Source organism: Moschus berezovskii, chromosome 15, assembly GCF_049115385.1.
Source record: "Moschus berezovskii isolate FMDL1 chromosome 15, NW_MosBer_1.0, whole genome shotgun sequence".
Lineage (NCBI taxonomy): Eukaryota > Metazoa > Chordata > Mammalia > Artiodactyla > Moschidae > Moschus > Moschus berezovskii.
In genome coordinates this window covers 10,015,233-10,036,174 of record NC_142474.1, presented here as the reverse complement: position 1 = coordinate 10,036,174, position 20,942 = coordinate 10,015,233, and the positions used below count along the sequence as shown (strand labels likewise).

The window sequence follows — 20,942 nt, the reverse complement described above, 5'->3', positions numbered from 1 at the left end:
AAGGAGAGGGGACGCTGAGGTTAGAACATTCCTGGTCTCCTCCTATCTTACCATATGTCAAAGCAACCATATATCAAGACACCATACTGGCTTAATTTGAAATCTTGCAGCACAGTTTCCTTGCACAAAATTATTAAAACGATGGGAAAAAGTGCTAAAGTTGGAAATGCCAGGTAGATGTTCCCCTTAAGGGGTGAACGGGCAGGTGATCTCTTATCCATGGCCCAGGGCACCAGAGGTTGTGTTCACAGTGGGTTTTGCATGAGTTCAGCCTCCTCTGATCGTCTACAATGGGGTTATATAGGAATGCACACCGTTGCAATTGTGTGGGAGTTTGAGTATCACATGCTGGCCTCTGGATACTTCTGAGCTTTCATTACAACAGGGAAGCACAAGGCCGTAGATCATCTTCATCATTATGCTTCTCCCCAGCTACTCCTGGAGGTGCAGTTGAGCCCGAGGATTGCCTTCAGGCATGAGCAACCCAGCTGTTGGCCAGTATTGGACTTCCCCTGTCAATACAGCCTGTAACTTAGCTTCTGGTCTTTTGCTGTTGTTCAGTTGCTCAGTCCTGTCGGACTCTCTGCGGCCCCAAGGCCTGCACCACGCCAGGCTTCCCTGTCCTTCATCATCTCCCAGAGCTTGCTCAAACTCACATCCATTGAGTCAGTGATGCCATCCAGTCATCTCGTCCTCTGTCGTCCCCTTCTCCTCCTGCCTTCAATCTTTCCCAGCGTCAGGGTCTTTTCTAACATTTCCAGTAAATGCAGTGCACTTGTAACCTTCTGGAAGGCAGCTGAATTGCCAGTGAAAGGGCTCCCCAGCACTCACCCCAACCCTTCACCAATCCCTCTTTCCTCCCAGACCTCTGCCTTTGGGCAGCTGGTACTAAGTCAGGGGATAGCCTCCCACTTTCACCCCAAACTTTCTCCCCATCACTGATAGAGTGGAAAGAGCCCTGGACATAGACATGCTCCTGGAATGGTTTCGGGAATATCTCTTCCCATCTCTGGCCTCAGTTGCCTTATTTGTGAAATGGGACTGGTGATACCAGCCTCAGAGCGTGGCCACAGGAATTACATGGTGTTGTACAGGATAAAGAGCCCATCATCGTCCCTGGAACACATGATGGTCTCTGTACAGATGTGTGACCCTGGCTGTCTGAAATCCCACCATGAATAGCATTCCCTTTGAGTCAACCTTGCTCCCTACCTTCCAGGCTTCTTTTGAAGTGCAGGTGCCTCTGGGACAGGGACGTACAAGGCACTGGTCCTTCAAAGCATCAAGAGGCTGTGCAGGTATTTCCTCCCACACAGAACTGAGATGACATAGTCCAACACTGGGAGATGAGAGGTCTGGGCATGAGGAGTCCTGGCTGGCTACCCAGATGCACCCACCTTCCCAGAATCATCTGCCATTTCCTCCCTGGCCCACTGAGCTCTTTCTCTGTTATCCTCAATGTTTGGCCAGTCCTCCCTGGATCAAGGTGGCTCAGTGGTAAAGAATCCGCCAGCCAATGCAAGACACTGAAGAGATGGGGGTTCAATCCTTGGGCTTGGAAGAACTCCTGGGCCCCCGTGGACAGAAGCACAGAGAAGTTCAGAAACTTGCTTAAGGTCACACAGCTCATGGCAGAGCTGGGATTTGAATAGGCAGCCTGGCTCCCACAGCTGCACTGTGCCATCAGGCCCACATTCCAGCTTCCAAAGAGTGTAGTGGCTCCTGTAGTCTCCCAAAAAGAGAATCAGGAGACGGACAAGGGAACTAGTCCTTGTCAACACCTGCACACAGTAAGTAGCAAGACTGGTCTTCAAATCCAGGAGTGGGTGGTTATCCTCAAGGGGAATGAAGCAGCTTCTAGGCTGGGGTGGTAGGGTCCACCAGAGTAAGGGGAAGGGTGTGAGAGAGAGGAGGGTCTTTCTGAAATGGGCTGGCCTGGCTCAGTCCAAGTGCCAGATGCTAAAGCCTATAAAGTCGCTGGGTGTGTATGCTCAGTCGCTAAGTCACGTCCAACTCACGTCCAACTCTTTGTGACCCCATGGACTGTAGCCTGCCAGGCTCCTCTGTCCCTGGAATTCTCCAGACAAGGATACTGGAGAGAAGAGGTTGCCATTTCTTTCTCCAGGGGATCTTCCTGACCCAGGGATCCAACCCTCCTCTCCTGCATTGGCAGGCAGATTCTTTGCCACTGAGCCACCTGGGAAGCCCAAGGGCTCTGGCACCCAACTCAGAATCAGAGCTCCAGGCGCCATCTCGTGGCCACTGCAGAGATTGCACGAGAAGTATAGGCGAGAAGGAAAAAACAATCCACAGAAGGCGGTCCTGGCCAGCGCCAAGGAGGGGGCTGAGGCTTTGCCTCATTGCCAGCTCCATCCTTGAGGTCCCCGTTCCAAGCAGGGCACACACCTCCGCCGCCCAGGTTACTGCCTGGCTCAGCTGTGGTTCTCTCACTGTGATCTTGGGCAGACAGACAACTCGGTCCTCTAGGCCCAGATTCAGTTCTGTTCAGTGGCTCAGTCGTGTCCGATTCTTTGCGACCCCATGGACTGCAGCACGCCAGGCTTCCCTGTCCATCATCAACTCCCGGAGCTTACTCAAACTCATGTCTATAGCGTTGGTGATGCCTTCCAACCATCTTATCCTCTGTCGTCCCCTTCTCCTCCTGCCTTCAATCTTTCCCAGCATCAGGGTCTTTTCAAATGAGTCAGTTCTTCTCATCAGGTGGCCAAAGTATTGGAGTTTCAGATTCAGCATCAGTCCTTCCACTGAATGTTCAAGACTGATTTCCTTTAGGATGGACTGGTTGGATCTCCTTGCAGTCCAAGGGACTCCCAAGGGTCCTCTCCAACATCACAGTTCAAAAGCATCAATTCTTCGGCGCTCAGCTTTCTTTAAAGTCCAACTTCCATATGTGACTATTGAAAAACTAGTTTTGACTAGATGGACCTTTGTTTTGTAAAGTAATGTCTTTGCCTTTTAATATGCTTCTAGGTTGGTCATAGCTTTTCTTCCAAAATAGAAGCGTCTTTTCATTTCATGGCTGCAGTCACCATCTGCAGTGATTTTGGAGCCCCCCAAAATAGTCTCTCACTGTTTCCATTGTTTCCCCACCTATTTGTCATGAAGTGATGGGACCGGATGCCATGATCTTAGTTTTCTGAATGTTGAGCTTTAAGTCAACTTTTTCACTGTCCTCTTTCACTTTCATCAAGAGTCTCTTTAGTTCCTTTTTTTTTTCTGCCATAAGGGTGGTGTCATCTGCATATCTGAGGTTATTGATATTTCTCCTGGCAATCTTGATTCCAGCTTGTGCTTCATCCAGCATGGCATTTTGCATGATGTAGTCTGCATGTAAATTAAATAAACAGGGTACCAATATACAGCCTTGACATACTTTTATCCTGATTTGGAACCAGTCTGTTCCATGTCCAGTTTTAACTGTTGCTTCCTGACCTGCATACAGATTTCTCAGGAGGCAGGTAAGGTGGTCTGGTATTCCCATCTCTTGAAGAATTTTCCACAGTTTTTGTGATCCACACAGTCAAAGACTTTGGCATAGTCAACAAAGCAGAAGGAGATGTTTTTCTGGAACTCTTGCTTTTTCGATGATCCAGCGGATGTTGGCAATTTGATCTCTGGTTCCTCTGCCTTTTCTAAATCCAGCTTGAACATCTGTAAGTTCATGGTTAATGTACTGTTGAAGCCTTACTTGGAGAATTTTGAGCATTACTTTGAGTGAGATGAGTGTAACTGTGAAGTAGTTTGAACATTCTTTGGCATTGCCTTTCTTTGAGATTGGAATGAAAGCTGACCTTTTTCAGTCCTGTGGCCACTGCTGAGTCTTCCAAATTTGCTGGCATATTGAGTGCAGCACTTTCACAGCATCATCTTTTAGGATTTGAAATAGCTCAACTAGAATCCTATCACCTCCACTAGCTTTGTTCGTAGTGATGCTTCCTAAGGCCCACTTGACTTCAAACATTCCAGGATGTCTGCCTCTAGGTGAGTGATCACACCATTGTGGTTATCTGGGTCATGAAGATCTTTTTTGTATAGTTCTTCTGTGTATTCTTGCTACCTTTTCTTAATATCTCTGTTTCTGTTAGGTCCATACCATTTCTGTCCTTTATTGAGTCCATCTTTGCATGAAATGTTCCCTTGGTATCTCTAATTTTCTTGAAAGATCTCTAGTCTTTCCCATTCTATTCTTTTCCTCTATTTCTTTGCACTGATCTCTGAAGAAGGCTTTCTTATCTCTCTTTGCTATTCTTTGGAACTTTGCATTCAAACGAGTATATCTTTCCTTTTCTCCTTTGCTTTTCACTTCTTTTCTTTTCACAGCTATTTGTAAGGCCTCCTCAGACAGCCATTTTGCTTTTTGCATTTCTTTTTCTTGGGGATAGTCTTGATCCCTGTCTCCTGTACAATGTCACGAACCTCCATCCACAGTTCTTCAGGCACTCTAGCAGATTTAATCTCTTGAATCTATTTCTCACTTCCTCTGCATAACATAGGAGATTTGATTTAGGTCATACCTGAATGATCTAGTGATTTTGCCTACTTTCTTCAATTTAAGTCTGAATTTGGCAATAAGGAGTTTGTGATCTGAACCACAGTCACTTCCCAGTCTTGTTTTTGCTGACTGCATAGAGCTCTCCATCTTTGGCTGCAAAGAATATAATCAATCTGATTTTGGTGTTAACCATCTGGTGATGTCCATGCGTAGAGTCTTCTCTTGTGTTGTTGCAAGAGGGTGTTTGCTATGACCAGTGCTTTCTCTTGGCAAAACTCTGTTAGCCTTTGACCTGCTTTGGTTTGTACTCCAAGGCCAAATTTGCCTGTTATTCCAGGTAGCTCTTGACTTCCTACTTTTGCATTCCAGTCCCCTATAAAGAAGAAGACATCTTTTTGGATGGTAGTTCTAGAAGGTCTTGTAGGTCTTCATAGAACTAACTGTTCAACTTCAGCTTCTTCAGCATTACTTGTCGAGGCATAGACTTGGATTACTGTGATATTGAATGGTTTGCCTTGGAAACGAACAGAGATCATTCTGTCGTTTTTGAGATTGCATCCAAGTACTGCATTTCAGACTCTTTTGTTGACTATGATGGCTACTCCATTTCTTCTAAGGGATTCTTGCCCACAGTTGTAGATATAATGGCCATCTGAGTTAAATTTACCCATTCCAGTCCATTTTAGTTCACTGATTCCTAAAATGTCGATGTTCATTCTTGCCATCTCCTGTTTGACCACTTCCCCTGCCGTAAAACAAAGAGGCTGGACAGGGCACAGGCTAGGCACTGTACGTAGCACTTTTACTCATCTGACCCTCATGACCAGGTAAGATCTCAATCATCTTGTCACCCCTCACTCCAGCAGTCACTCCTGACCACGCGTATCTGTGGTTTCATTCACCTGTGAGATCCCCATGGACACCTGTGGAAATTCCAGTTGTAGGTCAAGGCTTAGCTGAAAGTCACCTCCTCCAGGATTCCTCCCTGCTTACCTGCCCTTTGCTCCATCCCTTCACCTGAAGGGTCCTCTTTCTGCCACAGGTATAGTCAGGTGGACCTCACCCTCTCCAGCCTGAGGCTCCCCCAACCCGGGGGCCTTTCTCAATCATCTTTCTCCCTCCTCACCAGGTCCAGTGAGGGGCCAGGTGATTCACAGTGCCTGCTCTGAGTTTGGTCCCCCTGACTTCAAGCCCTGTGTGGTAGACAGAATAATGCCCCCCCCACAAGATGTCCACGTCCCAATCTCTGCAACCTGTGAATATGTTATCTTACATGGCAAAGAGAGTTTGCAGGGACTTCCCTGGGGGTCCAGTGGCTGAGACTTCGTGCTTCCAATGCAGGGGACCCGGGTTCAATTGCTGGTCAGGGAACTAGATCCCACATGCTCCAACTAAAACTTGGAGCAGCCAAATAAATAATTTTTAAGAAGTTTTAAGAAGAGAGTTTGCAGATGATGAAGAGCTTCAGATGGGGAGGTTATCATGGATTATCTGAGTCATCACAAGTGTCCTTATACCGTGGAGGCAGGAAGGTCAAAGTTAGAAAAGGAGGTATGATGCCAGCAGCAGAGATTAAGGTGATGAAGGGATTCAGGTAGCTTCTAGAAGCTAGAAAGGGCAAGGAACCAAGTCTCCAGCCCTGCCAGCCCATTTGAGACTTCTGACCCCAAGAACGTTTGTGATGTTTAAGCCCCTGAATTTGCGGTGATGCTATAGCAGCCACAGGAAATGAAAATACACTGGCTCAGCTTCTTAATCGTTATGTGACTCTGGGAGACTTAACCTCTCTTTGACTCAGTTTTCTCGTGATAATGATAAAGGCAAAAATTCCTACCTCACAAGGTTGTTGTGACAATAAAATGAAAATACCTGCAAGTCGCTCTGAATAATGCCAGAGACTAAGCATGTTCATAGCTGCCATTAAGTGAGAGCCTAATAGGTACCACGTACAAGGTCAGATGCCTTAGAATAATTTCCTCCATTCTCACTACCACCCTTGGGAGTGACTATTTCAATCCCCATTTTACACATAAGGAAACAAACCCAGAGTAATTTGCCTGTCATCACTCTAGGACTGGAAGCATTTTCATCCTCACAGTTTCTCAATGCACTTGGGAGACTGTACCGGTTTGTGCTCTTTACTTACAGAGGATTAGTTTTTATTTTGTTTTTGTTTTTTTGGAGGAGAGCAGAGGGTGAAGCAGAAGCTGTGCAGGCCACTCTGGTCCAGAGGTCCTGGTTGCCCCCATCCCCCCAAAAAAACCCCACATACCTCTTCCTACCTGGTGCAGGGAGATAAAATCCAAGTGAAACTCACCTATGCGCCACCCCCTAAATCCATCCCTTCAGGAGGTCCGATTACTGCCTCCCGCTTCTTCATCATTCACCCCTCAACTCTGCTCAGTTCTAACAGCCCTTAAGCCAGAGTCGGGGGGGGGGGGGACACCAGGAGACTGGCACAGCCAGAGAGCCAGGTGCCTGACCGCTGAGAGATGGAGGGCAGACTTGCCCAGACCCCAAGGGTACCCGTGGAGCCCCCTTCCCACCGCCTGCATAAGGAGCCATCTGTTCTCGGCTGAATAAACCAGCGGGGGGAAGCAGCTCGCAGTCCCCTGCCCCCCGGCCCGACCCCTGCACAATGCGCCTTTCTCCGAGGAGACGCCGCCCGGGCGCCGCCGGAGCGCGCTCCGTCTGGCCTCCCCTACCCCTGGCGGCACAGCAAGACACACACACCGACCCCGTGGAAACCAGACTTTTTTTTTTTTTAAGAAAACAAAAAAAAAGAAATCCTACAAAGAACTGAGCGCAGCACGCGTCTTCCACATCCCCTCCCCCAATCCCTCCCCGCAGTCCGACTTCTGGTCCAGGCGAGCCCAGCTCGAGCGCAGCGCTGGGAGCCCGCCAGCGCCTCCCCCGCGACAGCCCAAGCCCGGGGGGACCCAGGTTCTGTCCCGGCCCGGCGCCCCGACGGCGCCCCCGGAGCGGGGGTGGAAGGCCGGGGCCGTCCGCGGGGCCGCGTTCCTTGCCCGGGTCTGGGCCACCCGCGGCCCTCACTTCTGGGTGGCCAGCTGGTTCTCCAGATCCTCCAGGCGTGCGGTCAGCTGGGCCAGTGAGAGGTTAAGGAAGCCTCCGGGGCTCTCGGGGGTCCCTTCGTCTCCCCTCCGGCCCGCGCCCCGGGACCCAAAGGATATGCTTCTGCGACAGACTCTCGAGCGCCCCCAGCGTGCGGCCCTGGAACTCCACGAGGCTTTCGCATTCGCAGGGGCTCCGAAGCTCTGTTCCCGCGCCGATGCCCTCCTCTGCCAGAGGGGCACAGAGAGTCGGGGGAGTGAGAAGCCCTGGCCGAGGCCCCCCGATATCCCTCCACCCCGCCTGCGGCTGAGTGCACCGGTTTGAGATTCAGACAGACCTGGGATGAGTCCCAGCTCGATTGCTGTGAGATGCTGGAAAACCCATTCAACCTTTCTAAGCCGTGGATTCATTGTCTATAAAAATGGGTACAATGAGAAAACCTATTCGTTGGGCGGTGCTGAAGACTCTACGATTTTCATGTATGTCTTATGTGGGTACCCATCTCAGAAGGTTTCTGAAACCTTGGTGCTCTTTGGACTCACTAGGAGATCTTGTTAAAATATGGATGCTTGGACTCCCCTGGTGGTACAGTGGATAAGAATCTGCCTGCCGATGCAGGGGACACGGGTCCAATCCCTGGCCCAAGAAGATCCCACATGCCTCGGAGCAACTAAGCCTGTGAACCACAACTAACGCGAGGCTCTGTGCAACAACTACTGAAGCCCATGCATCCTAGAGCCAGCAAGTTGCAACTGCTGAGGCCACGTGCTGCAGGAACTACTGAAGCCTGAGCGCCTTAGAGCCTGAGCTCTGCAACAAGACAAACCACTGCAATGAGAAGCCTGGGCAACTGGAGAGTAACCCCTGCTTTCCACAACTAGAGAAAGACTGGATGTTCACACACACACACACAGCACAGCCAAAAACAAAAATATCGATAGATAAAGAGATAGAGATATAGACAGATAGGTTCTTATTCTTAATGGGGAAGGAGCAGAGATGCTGTATTTCTAGTAAGCTTCCAAGTGGTACTGATGCTGCTGGTCCATGGACCACACTTTGAGTAGCAAGAGTCGGCAGAAACACGGTCCATATGAAACTTTATGTGGTGATCTGTCAGTGTGGTAGCACACAGATGGCTGTTTAACTCTTTAAATGTGGTTAGTGCAATTGAGGAAGTGAATTATTTCGTTTAAGTGAAATGGGCATATGTTGCTAGTGACTAGTTTACTGGAGGGTGAAACGCTGGAACCGACACAAGTAAACACTTTATAGTGGATTTCAACTGGGCCAATGGTTCCCTAGGTCCATGAGTCAAAGTAAATTGGAAGTGGCCGAACAGGAGATGGCAAGAGTGAACATCAACATTTTAGGGATCACTGGTTCTCAAGTGCGGTCCCTGGACCAGCAGCATCAGCATCCCCTAGGAAGTTATTAGAAATGCAAATGATCAGTATCTACTCCAGACCTACTGCATGGAAACTCTGGGGTTGGAGACAGTCTGTCTTTTAACAAACCCGCCAGGTGCATCGGATGCACACTAATGTTTAAGACCACTGATTCAAGTCTATTTCCTCACACATTTCAACATCTCTGAAGTCAAAATATGTGCCTTACAGTTAAATCCGGCATCTTTTTTTTCTTAGCAGTATAGAAAATAATAGTGAATCTTACAATGGATGGTATCTTAGAGTCACTAAATTCTGTAAATGTGTGCCATTTTGAATACTACAGCACAATGCCTGGCAATTGGCTTTCAATACACAGTTGCTATTATGATTTAAAAATTATATCTTAGTCTTGTATGTACCCTCAGCAAACTGCCATATGTTGCATCATCAGTGGTATTGATAACAGCCCCAGAATGGCTCCTAACTTTGCAGGCGGGGAAACCAAGGGCCAGAGAGAGAGGAGGATCTACCCAAGGTCATCCTTCATTGGTTGGTGAAGATCCTCAATCACAGAGGCCGGATTTCTGTTGGAATTCTAGAACTAGAGGCAACCTGGGGCAGCCAGCACCCTGCCCTATCACAGAAGAGGAAAGGTAAGGGCAAGGTGAGGGTTAAGTGACTTGTCCAAAGTCACACTGCAGGGGACATAAGAGTTAGGGACTTCCCTGGTGGTGCAGTGGCTAAGGCTCCATGCTCTCAATGCAGGGGACCTGGGTTTGATCCCTGGTCAGGGAATTAGATCCCACATGCCACAGCTAAGAGTTCTCATGCTGCAATGAAAGATCCTGTGTGCTGCAGCTAAGACCCGGCACAGCCAAATAAATAAATGAGTAAAAGAGGACAGGAAGGGCCTGAAGGGGAAGTTCATCCAGTGTCTCCACAATATCCTCGCTAATTATTAGAATTAGCCTGAAGAGAGGGAGAGGGAGAAGGGTGTGTGTGTGTGTGTGTTTGTATGCATATATATGTATATATACATATATACAGAGATATTTTAAACATAGATTGTCCAGGCCCAGCATAGCCCTACTGAACCTAACTCTGGAGTGGGGCCTGTTTATCTGAAAGAAGAGTCACACTATAGGCCTGGGTTACAGTCTAAAGACTCTATAGTTAAAAAAAAAAAAAAAATCCCTCTGTGAGAAATTCCCTATATTACCTATAAAGGTACTTGTACACAAAGTTCAAGCCCATGCTCCCTCCACAAATAGAGTTGGTCCCCTTTTCCTTAGCTGAGCACCATATGAAGCAGATGGATTGAATTTATGGGATATATACATTTAATATGGGGCCTCCCAGTTGGTGCTAGTGGTAAAGAATCCGCCTGCCGATGCAAGAGACAGCAAGAGATGTGGGTTCCATCCCTGGGCCGGGAAGATCCCCCGGAAAAGGAAATGGCAACCCACTCGAGCATTCTTGCCTGGAGAATCGCATGGACAGAAGAGCCTGGCAGGTTATAGTCCCTAGCGTCACAAAGAGTCGGACACGACTGAGCGACTCAGCACACATATATTTAATACACATCTTTGTGTACTTGAAACACGCCCAATCCTGCCCCTTTCCCAGGTCTGTGAAGCTGAATTCCAGCAAGATATACGGACTTATGATGTGGCTCCCCTTACCAATGCTGAATTGGGCGTGCCTTTAAAAAAAATCCACTCCAAATTATTCTGAATTCCCGCTAATTTGGGCAACAGATTGCTTAGAATTGCGCTTCTTAAATTTAGTACTAATTCCCTGAGGGTCTTGTCAAAGTGCAACATTGTATTCAGTAGCTCTTGAGAGCACTAAAAACTCTGCAGTTTTAACAAATTACCGGGTGACAGCCCTGCCGACGGTCCAGCCAGGGACCACACTTTGAGTAAGGACGCTCTGACCAGCGAGCCCATCCGCCGGCTGTCACTCCGCGAAGCGGGCGGAGCGAATAGGACCGGGAGGTGTCGGAGGACGCGCGGTGAGAGAAGGGGCGGGGTCCCGAGACGGCTGCGCTCACCCGGGCAGATGCTGCCTTTGAGGTTCTCCAGCAGGGGCGTCATGGTGCTGAAGTCCGGGGAGTAGGACACGTGCAGCTCGGCTGGCTCCGAGGCGATCTCTCGCAGTTCTTCCTCCACGGCTTTGCCCACGCCCACGGCGTACATGACGATGCCTGCGGGGTCGGGGGAACAGAGGGGGCGCCCTGGGCTGCAGGAAAGCTGCCTCCCCGCGTCCAACCCAGCCGCGGGTCAGCCTGGCCCTCGCCCAGCCCACCTTCCTCCTTGGCGCGCGCCGCCCACACGGAGATGTTATCCTGGGAGCGGCCGTCGGTGAAGACCAGGCCCACGCGGGGCACGTTGAGCGCCCGGGGCCGCGCGCCCTGCGCCTCGGAGAAGCTGTGCTCCACCATGTGGCGCAGGGCCAGCCCCGTCATGGTGCCGCGCTCCATGTACTCCACGGCCCGGACCGCCTGCTTCACCTCGGCCGCGGTGCCGTAGCGGCCCAGCGGGAACTCGGTGCGCACGCGGCTGGAGAACTGCACCAGCCCCACGCGCGTGCCCTCGGGGGACACGTCCAGGAAGTCCACGATCTGGTTCACGAAGCGTTTCACCAGCTCGAAGTTCTGCGGGCGCACGCTCTTGGAGCCATCGACGAGCAGAACCAGGTCTACGTGGCCTTCGCGGCAACCTACACCCACGGGAGGAGAAGAGCTTGGAGTGAGGGCTGGCAGCAGCCACTTGCTCACGCATTCATTCATTCGCAAACATTTATCATGTAACAGACACTATGTGTGAGGTCCTTCCTATGCCAGGCACTGTGCTAGAATAATAAAAACGAATCATCACACCATCATCATTGGCATCCTTATCATCTTTGCCATTTATTAAGTGCTTAGCACAGGGCTTCTCTAGTGGCTCAGTGGTAAAGAATCTGCCTCCAATGCAGGAGCTGCAAGAGACTCGGGTTTGATCCCTGGGTGGGGAAGATCCCCTGTAGAAGGCCATGGCAACCGACTCCAGTATTCTTGCCTGGAAATCCCATGGACAGAAGCTGGTGGGCTACAGTCCATGGGATCACAAAGAGTGGGACACGACTGAAGCGACTTAGCAAGCAAGTGCTTAGCATAAGCCAGGCAACCCTCTAAAAGCATCTTTTTCATCATCATCATCACAGTAGCTACTGTTTCTGATCATCTACTATGTTAACCGACAGAATTCTGAGCACTTTGCTTCCCCTGTTCTCCGCCAGAGACCTTGCTAGGCCCCAAGGAAGGTTCAACAATAAATGAAACATAATCCTGATCCATAAGGAAACAGGGATGAAGCAGAGCAGTCACATATGCCATTCAGTTCAGTCGCTCAGTCGTGTCCGACTCTTTGTGACCCCATGAATCACAGCACGCCAGGCCTCCCTATCCATCACCAACTGCCAGAGTTCACTCAAACTCATGTCCATTGAGTCGGTGATGCCATCCAGCCATCTCATTCTCTGTTGTCCCCGTCTCCTCCCACCCCCAATCCCTCCCAGCATCAGACTCTTTTCCAGTGAGTCAACTCGTCTCATGAGGTGGCCAAAGTATTGGAGTTTCAGCTTTAGCATCAGTCCTTCCAATGAGCACCCAGGATTGATCTCCTTTAGAATGGACTGGTTGGATCTTAGTGACCATCAAAGGAAGTGTCTGAATAGAGGGGCATGCAGGGAGCAAGGTAGGATTCTTCCTGGAGTTGGTGAGGAAGGCTGCATGGAGGTGGTGACAAGTGATTTGGTCTTCAGGGATGAGTAGGAGGTCTCCAAGGCAGGAAGGGACATTCTAGATGGTGGGGGCAATGTATGTAGAGGCATGGGTGGGCCAGTACGGCTCAAATGTTTAAGTCTGGCAGGAGACAGGATGATGGGGTTGGCTGAACCAATATTTTAATGACCTAAGGCAGTGGTTTTAAAAATTTGACCACAACTCGCAGTAAAATAATAATAATAATGCATTATGATGCAGTTATGTGCCATGCCATGCCAAGTTGCTTCAGTTGTGTCTGACTCTTTTTGACAATATCAACTGGAGCCCGCCAGGCTTCTCTGTCCATGGGGATTCTCCAGGCAAGAATACTGGACTGGGTTGCCATTCCCTTCCCCAGGGGATCTTCTCGACCCAGGGATCGAACCTGTGTTTCTTACCTCCTCTGCATTGACAGGCGAGTTATCACTAGCGCCTCCTGGTAAGCCCATGATGCCCTTATACTCACATACAATTAAAACTGAGTTTCATGAAGCAATACTTATTCTTTCTACATACATGCAGTAAACTCTATTTTCTCTCTCTTTTTTAAAAAGAATTCTGACTTGTAACCCACTAATTTGATTTTGTTATCCACTATGGTTACACCCACCATTTGAAAAACTCGGGTAAGGCATTTGAAGCCACAGAAGGCTTTCGAGCAAGGGAGAAATGTGATCAAATAGTGTTTTTGAAATTAACTTTGACAGCAGGATAGAAGAAGGCAAAGAGGTAGAGGCAGGGCATGGCAGAACCTCCAACTCCACCACCACCAACACACACACACTTACATCACACTCACGGGTCACAGTGAGGAAAGAGTTAAGGATGCTGAGAATGGGGCAGAGGGGCAGAGGCAGGCAGAATTAGCCCCCTTTCACCCGTAACTCACGGCTGCAGCTCTTGCCATCTGCCTGGAGCTGCCGCCCCTCAGGACACACACAGCGGTAGGAGAAGCCCTCACTCACACACTGGAACTCACATCCATGGTCCACGCCATTACAAAGATCCCGGGCTGAAAGGAGAGACAAGTCAGGATGAGTCAGGGTGGACTCCATCAGTTGAGATCCCTCGCTGCTCTGCACAAATGGAGAAGACCCCCTCCTCACCCTGACAGCTCCTCCCGTCGGGCAGCAAGTCATAGCCCTCTCTGCAGCGGCACTGTGGCCCACCAAAAGCGCTAACACAGTCATGCTGGCAGCTGTGGTTCCCGAAGCTGCAGTGGTCAACGGCTGGAGGTAAGGAAGAGACAAAGGCACATGTCGGTTCTGACTGGAGTCATCAGAGACCTCAGCATAGGGTACCAGCTGGGGGCCGGCTCATCCCGGCAGCGCCTCTGGTCCTGCTGGAGTACAAAGCCAGCTTGGCACCGACAGAAATAGGAGCCAGGGATGCTGACACAGTGATGCTCACAGCCGTGGTCCCCTTCAGTGCAGAGGTCGAAGGCTGAGGAAATGGTAAGGTCAGCCTGGGCCCCGAGTGCTGCACTTCTCAGCCCTGACAGCACAACTGCCTGGGAGCTTTTTACAAACACCTATGCCTGGGACTTCCCTGGTGGCCCAGCGGTTAAGACTCCACACTCCCAATGCAGGGGGCATGGGTTCAACCCCTGGTTGAGATTTAAGATCCCACACAACACAGGGCATGGCCAAAAAACACAAATAAATAAAAATACTTATGTTTGGGCCCCAACCCCCAAAGATCCTGACTCAATTAGTCTGGGGTGGTACCCAGGCACCTGTGATTCTCCAAGTAGAGGCCTCCTTCCTACTGAGCCAAGCAGCCCTCCCAGCTCAAGCCCCAGCATGCCCACTACTAAGCCAGGCATAAGAATGGGACTCCACAGCTGTAAGAGACAGGGCTTCTGCCCTCAAGATGCTCATTGATGCACAGGGGAGGACCAGGCTCTGCCATTTAACCTGTCTGAGCCTCCATTTCCCCCTCTGCAAAATGGGAATACAATGGAAGAACGCTTGTGCATGCTAGGTCATTCTGTCATTTCCAACTCTTTGCAACTCTATGGACTTTAGCCCGCCAGACTCCTCTGTTCATGGGGTTCTCCAGGCCAGAATACTGGAGTGGGTTGCCATGCCCTCCTCCAGGGGATCCTCCCAACCCAAGGATCGAACCCACATCTCTTACATCTCCTGCACTGGCAGACCGATTCTTTACCACTAGCAAACACCCGGGAAGCCCTAACGAAAGAGAACGACTGCTATTTACACCCACCTTCTGAGGAGGGTAAAGGACAGAAATGGTATGGACCTAACAGAAGCAGAAGATATTAAGAAGAGGTGGCAGGAATACACAGAAGAACTGTACAAAAAAGATCTTCACGACCAAGATAGTCACAATAACGTGATCACTGACCTAGAGCCAGACATCTTGGAATGTGAAGTCAAGTGGGCCTTAGAAAGCATCACTACTAACAAAGCTAGTGGAGGTGATGGAATTCCAGTTGAGCTATTTCAAGTCTTGAAAGATGATGCTGTGAAAGTGCTGCACTCAATATGCCAGCAGATTTGGAAAACTCAGCAGTGGCCACAGGGCTGGAAGAGGTCAGTCTTCATTCCAATCCCAAAGAAAGGCAATGCCAAAGAATGCTCAAACTACCGCACAATTGCACTCATCTCACATGCTAGTAAAGTCATGCTCAAAATTCTCCAAGCCAGGCTTCAGCAGTATGTAAACCGTGAACTCCCAGATGTTCAAGCAGGTTTTAGAAAAGGCAGAGGCACCAGAGATCAAATTGCCAACATCTGCTGGATCATGGAGAAAGCAAGAGAGTTTCAGAAAAACATCTATTTCTGCTTCATTGACTAAGCCAAAGCCTTTGACTGTGTCGATCACAATAAACTGTGGAACATTCTGAAAGAGATGGGAATCCCAGACCACCTGACCTGCCTTTTGAGAAACCTGTATGCAGGTCAGGAAGCAACAGTTAGAACTGTACATGGAACAGCAGACTGGTTCCAAATAGGAAAAGGTGTACGTCAAGGTTGTATATTGTCACCTTGCTTATTTAACTTATATGCAGAGTACATCATGAGTAATGCTGGGCTGGAAGAAGCACAGGCTGGAATCAAGATTGCTGGGAGAAATATCAATAACCTCAGATATGCAGATGACACCACCCTTATGGCAGAAAGTGAAGAGGAACTCAAAAGCCTCTTGATGAAAGTGAAAGAGGAGAGTGAAAAGGTTGGCTTGAAGCTCAACATTCAGAAAACAAAGATCATGGCATCTGGTCCCATCACTTCATGGGAAATAGATGGAAAAACAGTGGAAAGAGTGTCAGACTTTATTTTTTTGGGCTCCAAAATCACTGCAGATGCTGATTGCAGCCATGAAATTAAAAGACGCTTGCTCCTTGGAAGGAAAGTTATGACCAACCTTGATAGTATATTAAAAAGCAGAGACATTACTTTGCCAACCAAGGTCCGTCTAGTCAAGGCTATGGTTTTTCCCGTGGTCATGTATGGATGTGAGAGTTGGACTGTGAAGAAAGCTGATTGCCGAAGAATCGATGCTTTTGAACTGTGGTGTTGGAGAAGACTCTTGAGAGTCCCTTATACTGCAAGGAGATCCAACCAGTCCATTTTAAAGGAGATCAATCCTGGGTGTTCATTGGAAGGACTGATGCTAAAGCTGAAACTGCAATACTTTGGCCACCTCATGTGACGAGTTGACTCACTGGAAAAGACTCTTATGCTAGGAAATGTTGGGGGCGGGAGGAGAAGGGGATGACGGAGAATGAGATGGCTGGATGGCATCACCGACTCTGTGGACATGAGTTTGAGTGTACTCTGGGAGTTGGTGATGGACAGGGAGGCCTGGAGTGCTGTGATTCATGGGGTCGCGGAGAGTCGGACACGACTGAGCGACTGAACTGAACTGAACTGACTCTGAGGAGGGTGAGCTACTGCACTGCCAAGTGTCTTGATGATTTCAGTGTATGGATATGGCCTAGAGCTGAACTGGGGGATAGGGACTAGAGAAGATGGGCTGCTCTGTATAAACGTGTGAGAATGTGGGGGTCCTAGAAAAGAGATGGGGAGTGGAGAGAGGGGAAAAAAGAACAAGAGAGACAGTGTGGAGATGAGTAACATGGGTCCATCCCCATATGGATTCCCTACAGTGGGGTGACTAAGCACTTTCAGAACCCAGGGTGCCTAATATTCATTTATAAATAAAGGATGTCTCATTTTCTGTGTGTTTGACTTCACTTAGATATAAGTCACATCTCTGTCCACCCCCATTATTTAGTAAAATAGACGTATGCACAACTTACACAGACACACACACCCTTGTGTGCACACGTGTGCAAACCAGTGAAGAGGCTGGTTTACATGCATAGCACGCATGGACTGAGAAACTGAGAGAGGACCCATAAATCAAGTGAATCCAGCAGAAGCTCAGAGCGAGAGGGGACCACAGAATGTAAGCACTTGGAGTTCCCAGAGATCTTGAGGAAGGTTTTGAATGTTCACAGGTCTTCAAATAGGGTTTCAAGCCAGTCTTTTCTAAGCCCCCCAAACAAGAAGACCCCAGCTGACATCTGGATTATTGGAAACACGGGACTTCTTTTTTCCAAAATGTTGTGAGACTGAGAGATGCTATATGTAACAATCTTAGTTCAATATCCGATGCTCACTTGGCATTCAGTAAATGGTTCAATCCAGTTGCTCAGTCATGTCCGACTCTTTGCGACCCCATGAACAGCAGCACACCAGGCTTCCCTGTCCATCACCAACTCCCAGAGCTTGCTCAAACTCATGTCCATTGAGTTGCTGATGCCATCCAACCATCTCATCCTCTGTCAACCCCTTCTCCTCCTGCCTTCAATCTTTCCCAGTATCAGGGTCTTTTCCAATGAGTCAGTTCTTCAAATCAGGTGGCCAAAGTATTGGAGCTTCAGCATTAGTCCTTCCAACAAATATTCAGGACTGATCTCCTTTAGGAGTGACTGGTTGGATCTCCTTGCAGTCCAAGGGACTCTCAAGAGTCTTCTCCAACACCCCAGTTCGAAAGCATTAATTCTGCAGTGCTCAGCTTTCTTTATGGCTCAACTCTCACATCCATACATGACTACTGGGATAACCATAGCTTTGACTAAGTGGACCTTTGTTGGCAAAGTAATGTCTCTGCTTTTTAATATGCTGTCTAGGTTTGCATAGGTTTTCTTCCAAGAAGCAAGCATCTTTTAATTTCATGGCTGTAGTCACCATCTGCAGTGATTTTTGGAGCCCAAGAAAATAAAGTGTGTCACTAATCCATTCCAGTAAATGGTAGCTGCCATTACGATCACAAGACTGGACACACATATATTCCATACACAGAAGGGGGAAACCCCAATTGCATAAGCAAGGTAATGTGTGTCATCGCTTTTCAGAAGGCAAAAATGAAGAACCAGGCTTTGAGAGATTGCAGGTGCTGAGAGGCTAGGCAAGAGCAGCCCAGGTGAGCAGCGGGGAAAGAACTGAGATGCAGAAGCAGAGACGAGCAGCATGGGTGGGGAACACAGGGGATGTATGTATGGAAATTCCAGCAGTGTTTAAGTAACAGAAACAGTGAAGATGCGCCTCTGAAAAGGCGGGTTTGGGAGGTGTTTTGGAGCCAACAGAGATGCGCCTGAAAGAGGGAGGAGAGAAGATTGCAGAAAGTCCACTCAACCGTGGGATCAAGACTTCTAGCCCTTGTCCCACCATGGACTTGTGTGACCCCAAGCAATACTTTTTCTTTCCTAGACCTGAAAAGTGAGGGTGCTGGACTTTGACTTCCAAAGACCCTGCCAGACTCGCTGGACTGATGCTGAGTCAATAAGAAGCCGCAGAAGGTTCAGGAACTGGGAAAGTGCAGGATGGGGGTAGTTCTCACCCATACAGCTCTTGTTATCTGTTGCTAGCTGGTAGCCAGGATTGCAGGCACAGTGGAAGGTGCCCAGGGCGCTGACACACTGGTGCTGGCAGCCATGTCCCGCCTGAGCACACAGGTCCTTTCCTGAGGACGCACAAGAGTAGAATCATCAGGGAACAGACGGGGAGAACAGTCCAGCAAGAGAGAGCTGGATGGGGTCAGAGGCAGGCCCCGTGCTCCAGGATGTCTTGGATGAAATATGACTCGTTTGAGAGAGGCCGATCCAGAGGAGGGCTTAGGGAAAATATATGACCTGAGTGGCCCCTGTGAGTAGGCTCTGAAAACCTGGGCATCTAGCCAGATGGGTCAGGGGGATAAGGAAGGACTCCATGGAGTTAAGCAGAGGAAGTGAAGAGATCAAGTGAAACTGAAAGTCGCGTCCAACTCTTTGCGACCCCGTGGACTGGGTCCATGGAATTCTCCAGGCCAGAATCCTGGAGTGGGTGGCCTTTCCCTTCTCCAGGAGATCTTCCCAACCCAGGGATCAAACCCAGGTCTCGCGCATTGCAGGCGGATTCCTTACCACCTGAGCTATAAGTAGGGCAGCAAAAGACAAGGTGTGACAAGAATGCATCTGGCAGCATTGTGGGAGGAGCTATAACAAGAGTGGGTGGGTCCTGTCCTGGTGGACGGGGCTTGGCTCTTCTAGGAGGGAGATGGAGCTCAGCCGTTAGGGGTGGTGCTTCTTGCGTAAAGGGGCGGTTTTGGAGTTAGACATTGCTGCTGCTGCTGCTAAGTCACTTCAGTCGTGTCCGACTCTGTGTGACCCCATAGATGGAAGCCCACCAGGCTCCCCCGTTCCTGGGATTCTCCAGGCAAGAACACTGGAGTGGGTTGCCATTTCCTTCTCCAATGTGTGAAAGTGAAAAGTGAAAGTGAAGTCGCTCAGTCGTGTCCAATCCTTAGCGACCCCACGGACTGCAGCCTACCAGGCTGTTCCATCTATGGGATTTTCTAGGCAAGAGTACTGGAGTGGCTTGCCATTGCCTTCTCCGAGGAGTTAGACATTAAACCCGTGGAAACCACCATGGTTCTTCAAGGTGGCTGGGCACGATAAACGTCGCTCCTCGTTGCGGGGAAGCCTTAAGCCAAAACTGGGCAGAGCTGGAATTTGACACAGCCCGCAGTGGGCCACTGACTCATTGGAAAAGACCCTGATGCTGGGAAAGATTGAAGGTGGGAGGAAAAGGGGACCACAGAGGATGAGATGGTTGGATGGCATCACCGACTCGATGGACATGGGTTTGCGTAAACTCCGGGAGTTGGTGATGGATGGGGAGGCCTAGCGTGCTGCAGTCCACGGGGTCGCAAAGAATCGGACACTACTGAGCCACTGAACAGAACCACAGTTGCCAGGGCAACGCCGGAGCCTGGTGGGCGGGGCTAAAGGTGATGGGCGGAGCCACCGGGGGGGACGGGATTTCACTGCGGTGGGAACCGGAATCTCCGGAATTTCCCGGAGCGGTGGGAGAGTTGGAGCATCCAGCGCTCCCCGCACTCACGACACAGCCGGCCCTGGAACTGCCGGCCGAACTCCTGGATAAGGTCGAAGGACTCGACGAGGAAGACGTGCTCGTTCAGCGGCGGGGACGCCATGGCGCGCAGGGAGCCCACATCGGCGCGCTGCACCCCCACGGCGTAGATCTCGATGCCGCGGGCGCGCGCCTGGGCGGCCACCTCTGCCACGCGGTCCTGGGGCCGCCCGTCGGTCACGATGACGGCCACGCGAGGCACGCGCGCCTCCGGCGGGCGCGCGCCCTCGGCCACGCTGAAGGCCACATTCATGGCGTACTGGATCGCCAGTCCGGTCATGGTGCCCTGCGCCAGCGGCACCAGAGCGCGGATGGCGCGCTCCATATCCTCGCGGCGCGAGAAGGCTCGGAGCGGGAAGACGCTCTGCACTTGACTCGAATACTGGATCACGCCGACGCGAGTGGCGTTGGGCCCCACGTCCAAGCTGCGGAGAAGGCCCACCAGGAACTGCCGCATAGTCTCGAACTCGAAGGGGCGCACGCTGCGCGAGCTGTCAATCACGAACACCAGATCTAGGGGCCCAGTACTGCACCTGGGACCTGCGAGGAGATCGGGAAAGACTCTCTTAGGTTAGCAAAGCCTCACGTCCCGGGAGAACCTCCACGGAAACCCAGAGCGGAACAATGCTCTCCCGGCGTCACAGCGCCCAGCTCAGAATTAACCTTGCAAATGCAGGTTAAATCCACCCACTCGCCCAGCATTTGCTGAGGGC

General features: G+C 50.2%; 1 protein-coding gene across 3 annotated transcripts in view; it reads right to left on the bottom strand.

Moving 5' to 3' along the window:
- Positions 1-7,329: 7,329 nt before the first annotated feature.
- MATN4 (matrilin 4) overlaps positions 7,330-20,942 on the bottom strand; it is a 16,861-nt gene continuing 3,248 nt past the window's right edge. The window contains exons 3-10 of one of the 3 annotated variants that reach the window (XM_088843739.1): positions 20,200-20,769; positions 18,659-18,781; positions 13,891-14,013; positions 13,674-13,796; positions 11,284-11,697; positions 11,030-11,182; positions 7,706-7,812; positions 7,331-7,623 (exon numbers count right to left, since the gene is read on the bottom strand). In XM_088843739.1, coding sequence (XP_088699865.1) covers positions 7,564-7,623; positions 7,706-7,812; positions 11,030-11,182; positions 11,284-11,697; positions 13,674-13,796; positions 13,891-14,013; positions 18,659-18,781; positions 20,200-20,769 — 1,673 coding nt within the window. In that variant the 3' untranslated portion in view covers positions 7,331-7,563. Of the gene's footprint in view, positions 7,624-7,705; positions 7,813-11,029; positions 11,183-11,283; positions 11,698-13,673; positions 13,797-13,890; positions 14,014-18,658; positions 18,782-20,199; positions 20,770-20,942 lie in introns of all 3 variants that reach the window. The other 2 variants (XM_088843741.1, XM_088843740.1) reach the window with 2 other exon arrangements.